We start from the raw sequence: 11,723 nt of genomic DNA, 5'->3' as shown, positions 1-11,723 counted from the left end.
TACCAGGCACCAGTCATTTGGTGTCTAGCCTGTTGGTGGTGGTCTGTACCAGGCACTGGACTTTGCATTTGCTGTTGCTGAGGTTTCCATGAGGTCAGTTTTCCAGGCTGCTGAGATCCCTCTCAATGGAAAGCCTACCAGTCTGGGAAAGACTGAAAACTCTCAGAGGGTGTGTTCTCTCTCATCATTCAGGTTGCCGATGAAAATGTTAGATGTTAGTCAAGTTTAATAATGTCATGTGGTTTAGGAAGATTTCTGTGTGTGACAAGAAGCAGTATTGGAAAACAGAGAGGGTAACCAGAGCAGAGTGCAGAGAACTGTCTTGTGGGAAAGGATTTGTTAGGAGCTACCGCGGAATAGTTCAGGTGTTATTGTTGGAGTTATTGAAGCGTAAATGAGTTAAAGTATCAGTGTAAGAGTCAAGTGAGCTGTAAATAACACTTCAGTCTGTAGAGCTTGACAGAGAGGTTTGGAAGGCTACACGACTGCTGCTGTAAAATACTACTTTTGCTGTTTGGGTATCAAGACATAGAATTAAAATTTAGAGAAAGAATCCAGTGTTTCCCATTCAGCCTTGTGTTGATCCACTTTGGGAAATTGGAGGGATAACCTGGTAGTATATTTTTGCCTTTCCTAGCAGCATATGGTGACAACTCCTGATTCTGTTTAATTCTGAGTTCCACTCTTCATATGGAATTATATATTTTTCTATTTCAGTTTCTGTTATTATGAAGCTGTTGGCTCTTGAAGAAAGAATTGACTGTTCTTTCAGTAGACCCAACCTCTCTTTTTGTTCCTGCAGTAGTACACAAGGCAAGAGCCTGAGGGTTTTTTTAGGTCTCTCTATGGTTTTGTTTTGTTTTGATTTGCAAGTTTCCTTTGCAATGTGGAAATTACAAAGACAAATTTAGGAAAATAACTGTTGGTCGCTGTCATGGTAAGGGACAAAAAAGTAAAGCTCTCACTAATCTGTCTGTGTGAAGTAATGAGTTAATGGATGTAATGAAGTAAGGAGCAGCCCAAGTTTGCCCTGATCAGAGCAGAGCTGTAATAGAACCTGAAAAGTGAGAATTAGAGCACAACTGAGATAAACATCAAATATAACTAATTATTAATCTAAAATATAAATTCGGTTCTTTTGTTATAGTAGCATTAACAAAACCAACAACAAAATTTCAGGGAAAAAACCCAAAACTGACCACAGTTCAACAAAACGTGAGAGGTGACCTTTACTCTTAAACGCCTGCCATAACAAGATTTTATTTTCTGGTATTTTTATTAGAAAAGTGGGGAGCTAAGAAGGAAAGAAATTTGGAGAGGGAAAAAGAGGCACAAAGAGCATTTGAATTTCCTCATTTTTTCTTCCTCTTTTAGGTGCACACTTACGTCAACACTACTGGAGTACAAGAAGAAAGAAAAAATCGATTGAGTGTGCATGTGCCACTGGAATCAAAGCTTTCAAACACTGAAATAACTAAAGTGAAAGAAGATCAGATGTGTACTGATGACAGAGATGCTCAGGTTCTCCTGGAGCCTGAAGGAGTCAAATTTGTTTTAGGACCAACACCTGTTCAAAGGCAGTTAATGGAAAGAGAGAAACTGGAGCAACTTGGGAGAGATCAAGTTAGTGGCAGCAGCACAAACAACACTGAATGGGACACTGGGTACGACAGCGATGAACGTAGAGAAACACCATCTGGTAATAAACTGGTGTATGAAAATATAAATAGGTTATCAATCCCTAGTGCCTCAGGGGTCAGGAGAGGTCGCTTGACATCAACCAGTACCTCAGACACCCAGAACATTAACAACTCTGCTCAGAGGAGAACTGCGCTGTTGAACTATGAGAACTTGCCATCCTTGCCTCCTGTTTGGGAAGCTCGCAAGCTGAGTAGAGATGAAGATGACAGTTTAGGACCAAAGACCCCATCTCTGAATGGCTACCACAATAACCTAGATCTAATGCATAATTATGTCAATACAGAGAATGTAACAGTACCAGCAAGTGCTCATAAAATAGAATTTCCACGACGTCGGGACTGTACCCCAACAGTCTTTAACTTTGACATTAGGCGTCCAAGTTTAGAACACAGGCAGCTCAACTATATACAGGTTGACTTGGAAGGTGGTAGTGACTCTGACAACCCTCAGACTCCAAAAACCCCCACCACTCCACTTCCGCAAACTCCAACCAGGCGCACAGACCTGTATGCTGTGATAGACATTGAAAGAACTGCTGCTATGTCAAGCTTGCAAAAAGCACTGCCCCGAGATGATGGTACTTCTAGGAAAACTAGACATAACAGTACTGACCTGCCTATGTGAGCCTGGGAAGCATTGAATCATTTGCACCTTTTGTGAAGTTTATAACATTGAAGATGCGAGTACTTTGCATTTCTTAACACTAATGCCTTTTATAGACTAATAGAACTTTTTCTGCATACTTCATGTACTTGTCTAACTAAAGGGAATTAATGTAGAGCAAGTATTCATCTAGGTAACACTATTTCATTCTACAGTAGAAGTAATTACTGCATAGCAGCATCACCACCTTTCACAGTGCCTCTTTAATTGATTAGAGTCTGAGTGACATGCTGGTTTTGAATTTATAAATATTCTGGTCTGGTGCCTATACTCATTAATGGCATTTATAACACTTTTTAAAGCCTCTTGATATGTGCATTATTAGCAGGTAAACCTAATCTTTCAATATACATATCTTACATTCATTTCTCATTGAAGTGGTTCCTCCAGAATGAAATGTATGTAATACACTAATTCACTCAGTTTGACACACACAAGATACATTGGTTCATCTCAAGGAATATAAACACCACACCTTTTTTGCCTGTTGGCAAGAAGGCCTCTAATTCCTGACAGTTTTCTCAACTTGTGTGATTTTTGAGAGGTCACATTGATGTTCGTTGATCAGAGCTATAAACACATCTAAATCCAGCCTTAAGCTCCTTCCGTTAGAATAGAATTCCAAGTTGCATATCAAATTCCCTGTGAAATCTGGCAAAATTTTAATCCCATTAGAGTTTTGGGGTTTTTTGTGAAGGAATTCACAGGTGGGCTGTATGAATTAAGGCTCTCTTGTCATTTCTTAGTTCACTGTCCTTTTTTTTCTTTGCATTTGTATGTTTCTTTTTTATTTGTTCCATAATGTCTTGTTTTAAAAGTCAAAATTTTGTACATATCTTTAATTATTGTTCAGGGTCATATATGTGTTTGTCTTATTCTCTGCATTTGACAAAGAAAGACTCTTGAAGGTCAAATAGTTGTCTTTGTCCAGTGTTCTACTTTTTTATGCCTAACAGAAATATCCCAGCTCTCCAGCAGCATGCATTATTGCACAACTGGAAAGGTTTATTATGCAGTTATTGTCTTCCTCTAAAGCATCAAACACAGGTTACACGGGAGGCAGGGTACTGGACTCGATAGTTCTTTATAGAAAGTTGTACATTCTAGCAGTGTGCATCCATAGGTGATAGTATACTTTAATTTAGAAAGATATGTAGTAAATTATCTGAAGGTAGTATTATCTACAAGCATAATTCTTTTCCTTTTGCAGTTGGTGAATTTGGTCACAATGATGGCTGCTCAGTGTTACAGGTACATCCAGGTAGAATGTTCTTTGTTGAATACGCCAGATGCACCCTTAGAAGTTTTTATTTTGTTTTGTTTATTAATACTCTGAATAATCTTAGAATTCTGGCAGTATTGCAGGCGCACCTTGGTACTAGCAGTAGAAGAGATTGCTCTTGAGCCTGTGATTGCAAAGGAACTGACACTTGTGTGAACTGGTATGATGTAAAATAACCCCTGAACTGTGAGGAAAAACATGCACGAAAAGCCATTTGGAGATCTGGAAAAGCATTAAGGGTCTTCATGCAATATTTGAGTTGAAGTTTTATTAAAAAAAAACTACAGTTATTTTCAGTCTTTTAAATTGGTGTGTATTTCTGTTCCTCTTTTTTCTTTGGTCTTCTCTCACTTAGTAGTGGCATCAGTAGTAGCACCTGAAATACATGTGTCTTGCCACACCATTAGCTGGTATCAGGCAACTTGTTCACTTTGACTTTAATTATTTTTTACAGACTGTATGGTACTGAAATACCAGATGCATAAAGACTATAATTTGCAGAAGTAAAAGATGGGAGTCACTGAGACCATTATGAGGACCTTAAATGAGATTTAAAAAAAACCCAAAACAATCCTCATTAATGATTTCATGATCAGCCTTTGCATATTCTTGTGATAGGCTTGTTGACTTGTGGTGAGACCTTGGTACTCAAAAAGGTAATGACTACCTAAAGCTAGGCATTTTACAGGTCTGCAGTCTCTTCAAAGGAGCAAGGTGGGGGTCAGCCTCTTCTCCGAGGCAACTAGTGATGAGACAAGAGGACATAGTCTTGAGCTGCACCAGAGGAGGTTTATGTTGGACATTAGCAAGAAATTCATCACAGAATGTAAGATTAGACATTGGAATGGGCTGCCCAGAGAGGTGGTGGAGTTACCGTCCCTGGAGGTGTTTAAGGAAAGACTGAATGTGGCACTGAGTGCCATGGTCTAGTTGAGGAGGTAGTGTTCAGTCATAGGTTGGACTCAATGATCTCAGAGGTCTTTTCCAACTTAATTGATTCTGTGATTCTGTAAGTGTTCCCACACATCTTTGCCATTGCCTCACCTTATGCTATGGACCAGTCTTGGTCTGTACTGAAGAGAAATTACCAAGCATTGCAAAATAGTTACTGGATTAATAATACTGGTGTGATTCTTGTTCTTAGTGTATAGCTCACTTAAGTTTGTGAGCTGAACTAATGCTTCAGCTTGTGTTTTGAGACAAACGTGTTTGATCTAACTAGCTGCTTAGAAATATTTGGTCCTCATCTGTATAGTTTGGACAAATTAATTGGACCCTAAAAACACACCTGTGAGGCAGGAAAGTAATATTCTTAAGTGCCAGATATGGAAACAGGTTTCAGGTAGATCGTAAGTAACCTGCTGAAATTTCAACAACCAGACATATCTCTCCTTAGTTCCACTGCACTGTCCTATGCATTTAGTCTGAATAGTTTCAGATAAAAGGAATGGTCTGAGAATTTTTTTATCTTGTTGCAAGTTTTGCAATGTTTTCCTAGCTCTGGTCCCCAGAATTGAGAACATACTGAAGTTTCAACTTTTTGTAGCCTTAATTATACTAACGAGTCTGATGATATGTTTTCCAGGACTACTTTTTTAACGTCTTACTTTTTACAGGTGGGATAATGCTTTCTCATTTTGTGTATGCTGCGAACATATTGAGTATTCCCTGTTACCCACACCACTCATCTTTAGCATTCTTTATTTTCTGCCCCTTGAAGTAGATGCAGTTGCAATGCACTTTACTCTTTTAGACTTGGTAAATATTTTTTTCAATTTTTCTTTTAAAGGCTATGATGTTAGATTTAGTTTCAGTTTTCAGCTGAAATCTCTCCACAGTATTTAGATCATATTTATTTTGGGCCCACAGATTTATAGACCAAGAAACTACAAATATGTAACTATTTTCTTTAGTTAATGAGACATATTAAGTTTACATAAACAAGGTCCTGCAAAAATGGTAACATCTCCATCAGTTCTATTTTTCATCCATGACATGTGGTTGGCTGCTGCCCTTCAAGCATATCTGACAAGGGAAAGCCTTTAACTGTAGGTATTCCTTTAATGCAGTGATTTGGGAAAGATATACATTAGTGTATCTTTTAAACAAGGAAACGGAGTTGGTAAAAAAGATGAAACGGTGACCAAAAGTACATAATAAAGATTGTAGTAGGAATACAGGTAGTGAGAATTTAATCCATTGTTATATCAGGAAAATAATCTTCTGTTTCCCCCAATAAATACATTTTGCATATGACAGGGGTTGAATGTGATGGTGTGCATTGAAGCACTATTCCTGTTCCTATTAAAGTCTGCAGAGCTTTTATAGGAAACTTAACTATTCGAGGAGACATTTCATATAATAAATTGCTTAAACCCCCTGGGGTGTATGTGTGTGTGTGTGTATGTCCCCCGCCCCCGGATGTTTGGATATTTGTGTGTGTGTTTACACCTCTGACTGTAGCTTGGGTGTAAAAAATGTCACAGAAATGTGTAAGCTGTACAAAGTCCAAAACAGTGTCAAAACAGAGCTGCTTTGGTATGTGACAGACCAGCAGTTGATTTTGCTTGGTTTTTGACAGTGTGTGTTGGCTCAAAATCTGGCTGTCCTTGTTTTTGTTTTATATTTAATGACTTCTCAATGAGACAGAGTTAGGAGAGAGCAGATTGTTTTTATTCATTGTCGGTGAAGTAAAAATGGAAGTTCTGATTAATGTCAGTTACTGCTTTGAGCATGTAACGATGTATCTGATTTGGACCTCTATTTCTAAGCAGTATTCTCTTCATGTAAGGTGGGATCAATGGTGAAGTTCCATTTCTGCACTGTACTAATTTATTTAATGGCTGCAAATAAGATGAAACTGATAGAATAGGAACTAGTAGTGGACTTAAATCTGAAATTCTTCTATTTCCCCTAAAGGAGTTTGGTCCTTCAGTGTGATAGATAGAATTAGGTGGTTTTGGAATTTAATGATACGATCTTTCCCATCTCTTCCTTGAGGTAGCAATTCAGGCATTTATATTGACAGTATTTACTTAATATAAACCTAAGTTCATTTATTATATGTTTATTTTAAATTCATATACACTCCAAGAAAAAAACAAGTCCAGAAGAAATTCCACCACAAAAAACTGCGTTAAGATGGAGTCAAGTTTGTTGATGTCCTTTTTACAGAGCATATACGAAAAAGACAGGAAGTCATGAATTGAGGTTCTTTCACTATCTTTAGGAATTACTTCCTCTTTTGGAAAAGATAAGTGCATCAGAAGAAAAAAAACCAAAACTAAAAAGAGCAACGTAGCATCCAGAACTCCGACCATGTGTACATTATTTCTTGTGGTACTGTGCTATAAGATATGTTACTAAGTCTGTCAGATGTCTTAGGAGGATACTGCCCTAACACAGTGTTTACTCCAGATTAACGCAGTATTTTGTTTGGAAATATGTAGGTGTACAGATAGAATATGAGAGATAAAGTTGATGAAACAAGTGTTGGACATTTCTATATTTTTATATATTATGAAGGGCATTTTTGAAATTTTTCTTGCAGTTTTAGTAATTATTTAGCGTGGTAATATACATATATTGTGACAACATTTTCTGCTATATCCATTACTTTGGTGTAATTCTGTTTTATGTAGCAAATATGTGTATATACAAAGGAGATTATGTAAAAATTATGATTAAAAAATAGGCTGAAGCCCTTCAGAATAAGGACCGTCTTCCTCTGTGTCTGCAAAGTACTGAATGCCTTGGGGTCCCAGCCAGAGCTCACGTCTGAGACCTGTGGTGACTGAATTGCCAAGTGATGAGTGGGGGGGAAGCAGCTCTTCTGCTTCCCATTAGAAGCCGTAGCGCAAAAGGTGCCATGAAGCTTACCTTGCCAATCCCTGCTGCTGGGGCTGTGCTGTTCATGGTCATTCCCAACACCACCTGCCAAGCAACCCAGAGGGCCTAGAGTCCATGTATCCTTTGCTCTGGTCCTTCCCTTTGACAATAGGAAAGGAAGTCTTAGAAGAAGGTTTGGTGTCATCAGGGAATCTTCCTTGTTAGCAGGGCTTCCAGAGCTCGTTGGGTCTGCATGCAGTGTCCTTTGAAGCTGAACAGATGATTCCTGTTGACTTCAAGGGCCACTGGATATGTTCTACAAGATCAAGTTCTGCTGACAGCTCTGTTACACCTGAAGACCTGGTGTCAGGTTCTTCAGGAATGGTCTAAAAATACTGTAAAAATATAAATATATTTAATTACATGGACTGAAAAAGAAATCCTATTTGTTGTGGTCAGAGTTCAGATAATTACAGGAATTTTGATTTCTTAGTCATACTTGCATGTATGTTGCTTTGACTATTCTGTATGAAAGAGGAAGTGATTCTAAATTGAGTGAAAGATTGGGATTACACCTTTTGTTTTAATGGCCATGTTATTTAGGAATGGATGTCAGCGAATTTAAATCCATAATAATGCAGTTTTTTGCATTAGAACGTGTGTATATCATACACCCACATTTTATATATAATATATATTTGGTACTAACTTTGTATTTTCCCTGGAATTTTGCCAAATTGCAAACACAGATGTTCTCACTTGCAAGACTTTGGTACTTAACTGAATGTATAAGAAATGCTCTGGTATGAAAGGAAAGAGTGTTATATGGTGTCCCACAGTATGGGGACTCAACCAGCAGGCACGTTGCCTTTTTCACATCTCGCTTCATTGCAGCATCACTTTTGGTCTCCTCAAAAGCATTTCTGTGTCTCAGCCCAACTGCAGACAGCTGAATACTGCCCTAGCATGAAAGCTGACTGGTAGGTAGTAAGGATACAGTAGTCACCAGTGTGCCACAAATGCATTTATTAAATGCAGAAATAGACATTTCTACAAAGGCCAAAATCTTATATTGTATGTTCCTTTCTTGTCATTACATTGTATCATATTGTAAGATTATTGTATGTCCTAATTTGCATTATAAAATGTTTTTTCCTACTTAAAGACATAAATATAGCAACTTTGTATAAAGGTAGCTTTCTAGATTTTTATTTCTTTTATATGAAAAAGTCTAAACAGTGGGAGTACCATTGCCAAATTGTTTATAAAATTTCAAGTAATATTCCCTGTTAAATGAATTTGTTTTTACAAACATTCCGTATTTCTTATACTATGCAGAAAGAGTGTATTTTTATGTCATTCCACATTAATCTTAAAAAATTAATTTCACTTGTTTTAAGCTGCCATTATTGAGAAAGCTTACCAAATGTGCATTTTTAAAAAATGTGTTATGTATTATGAAACATTTTCCCCCCTTTACCAGTGCCAACTTCATTTGAAAAAAAATAAATTGTAGCATGGCAATAAACTATTGATTTTACATTAAAAATTGTCTGTGGATTACTTCAGTAGTTCGCAGGGTTAGTGTCAATGTATTGTCTTTTTTTTTTTTTAATAACCTTTTTTGCTTTTCTTTAAATCATTGTTTCAGGTACCTGTCTCTGCCTTCATCTTGCCTCCATATTGCACTCATTACTCAGTAGTAAAAAAAAAACCAACCCAAACTGATCATGATGACCTGAAGTCTTTAAATATGTCTCCAAACTTCTGTTTCATGTTCTGCTAGTTTTCTGTCACATCTTTGTCATGCACGTAGATTTAGATTTTTTTGTTGTGGTAGTACTGTTGCTGTCAACTATGGGCTAGTGAATCACATGCCAGCAATTTCAATGTGCTATGTTTCAGAAAACCCAAAAGGAATTTCTTAGCATAGTACTGATAAATTCTGAAAGAAAGAACTAAGAAAATAAAAAGGTTGAAGTCCAGGTTGCCTTTTGGATTTCTTCTGGAGACTATAAAATATGGTGGTGATTTTTCAAAATTCCCTATTTTCTCTTCAATCCTTCCCAAGTCAGTGTTTTAAGGCATAATTTCAATAAAGGTATATGTAGCCAACAAATGAACAAAACCCTAGAAACATCAGGAGATGTTTTGTTTTCATAACTCCTTAAGAAACAACATTACGTGGTCCATGCATAGTGTTGGTTAGATAACTTAGACCTTTGGAAACTCAGTTCTCAAGAAGGTTTTCATATCCCTGGCCAAGAGTTCTGGAGCTTTTGTAACATCCATTACATGTAATATTTCCCTACTAGCGTGATGCAGGCTTCAGTAGAAACTTTGGTTCTTTGTATCTTCATGTCAAAGCATTAAAGAGTTCCCCTTTCAGCTATATGTGCCATAATAATGATATAACTGGCCTTGCTAAAATCGCTATATATAAATCACAACAAAATGTAAATTTTCAGTTGTGAGCACCTCAGGCGTTAGATTTTGTGAAGAGTCTCTGTTTTCCTTCCTCAATCAAATTTGTACCTGCTCAGAAACTTAGGTGACTGGTCTGACTGAAGTTAAGCCTCAAACTAGATTGTGACTGATGTCTGAATTACTGGTCCTTGAGGACTCTTGCTACTGTATTATTCCTACATCACTAAGCTTGTCTGCAAGTAGAAGGTCTTGATCTGAATTGAATCACTATCAGATACTGAGATATGTGGAGGTCTGATTGAGAATTCATCCCTGAGCAATGAAGCCTGTGCTTTGCTGAGCTGTCTGGGGTGTCAAATGGTCTTTGGGACTGAAACATGCTCTCTTTCTGAACCTTGAAAGAGGTGAGGTGATTTATAGAATCACAGAATGGGTAAGGATGGAAGGGCCCACAGTGGGTAGGCCTGCTCAAGCAGGGTCATCCCAGAGCACATGGCACAAGATTGCGTCCAGATTGCGTTCTGGAATATCTCCAGGGAGGGAGACTCCACAACCTCTCTGGGCAATCTGTTCCAGTGCGTGGTCACCCGCACAGTAAAGTTCTTCCTTGTATTCAGGTGGAACTTCCTATGCATCACTTTCTGCCCATTGCCTCTTGTCCCATTGTTTGGCGCCTCCAAGAAGAGCCTGGGTCCTCTCAGCTCCCGCCCTTCAGATGCACTGACGAGGTCTCAGTCATCTGTTCACGGCTGAACAGGTCCAGGTCTCTCAGTCTCTCCTTGTAAGAGATACTGTCCCCTGATCATCTTTGCAGCCCTCTGCTGGACCCACCCCAGGAGCTCCATGTGTCTTGTACTGAGGAGCACAGAGCTGGACACAGCACTCCAGATGTGGCCTCACTAGGGCTGAGTAGAGGGGCAGGATCACCTCCCTTGACCTGCTGGCATTTATGAAAATATTAAAATGATGCACTTTTTTCCTTCAATTACAGTGACTTTAAAAATTGCCCTTGGCACAACAGAGATGAGGGCTTTGTACAGCTGCAAGAGGCAGGAACCCAGAATCAGTCCTGCTGTTGTGCTCTTCCTATTCTGGTGTCACTACTTTTACACATTATAAATCATAGCTTAGCAATAGTCAAAACCTCCCTAAATCAAACTTACTAATTTGCTGTAGCAAGTTTTTCTATGCACATTTGATCTTCCAAAGGCTATAACTCAAATAATGGTTTAAGGCACTTTGAAATCATTTTTCCCCCAACTCACACCACTGTAGCAGCAAATGTGAATTAAAATGAATCATTACTTTAGTGCAAATCTTTGCACTAAAGATGCTCTGATTCTGAGACAGAAGCCGTTAATGTTTTAGTTGGGTTATTTGCTAGCCAAAACCTAAATACTTTTCTGCATACCTATCAGGAAAACTAAAGATGCTAAAATTCAATTAGTACTCCAGTTTTCAGAATAAGGTTGGGGGGGGGGTGGGGGGCAGGGAAAACATACCTAACTCTGTGAGGAAAACAGAGGAAAAAGCCCAAAATACTGAAGAACTAATTGTCATACTTAGGTATGTCATGATTAGGTATTGTCATACTTAAACCCAGTAATACAGGTGAAAGTTGGCAGAGTTTTTGTCATGTTCTTTTTTGCTGTCTCCATTGGGATGGATTTCTGCCACTTTGAATCTACAACAACTTTGCATATATCTGAAGTTTTCTATGTGGCAGCAAGAAGAGGAAAACCAACTGGAATTAATTCTTGAGGAATTAATCATACAAAAGAATTCTGGGTTTTTTTCTGCTTTCTGTGTGGAGGAAAAGCAG

General features: G+C 38.1%; 1 protein-coding gene across 3 annotated transcripts in view; it reads left to right on the top strand.

The window, feature by feature from the left end:
• Positions 1–9,023, top strand: part of FRS2 (fibroblast growth factor receptor substrate 2) — a 53,003-nt gene extending 43,980 nt beyond the window's left edge. For all 3 annotated transcript variants that reach the window (XM_027655150.1, XM_027655131.1, XM_027655140.1), the window contains exon 7: positions 1,375–9,023. In XM_027655150.1, the coding sequence (XP_027510951.1) occupies positions 1,375–2,325 (951 nt within the window). In that variant the 3' untranslated portion in view covers positions 2,326–9,023. The remainder of the gene's footprint in view (positions 1–1,374) is intronic.
• The last annotated feature ends 2,700 nt before the right edge of the window (positions 9,024–11,723 follow it).

This window comes from Corapipo altera, unplaced genomic scaffold (assembly GCF_003945725.1).
Source record: "Corapipo altera isolate COAL_440 unplaced genomic scaffold, ASM394572v1 1, whole genome shotgun sequence".
In the NCBI taxonomy this organism is placed as follows: domain Eukaryota; kingdom Metazoa; phylum Chordata; class Aves; order Passeriformes; family Pipridae; genus Corapipo; species Corapipo altera.
The sequence above is the reverse complement of the archived record's forward strand: the minus strand, read 5'-3'. Positions and strand labels throughout refer to the sequence as shown.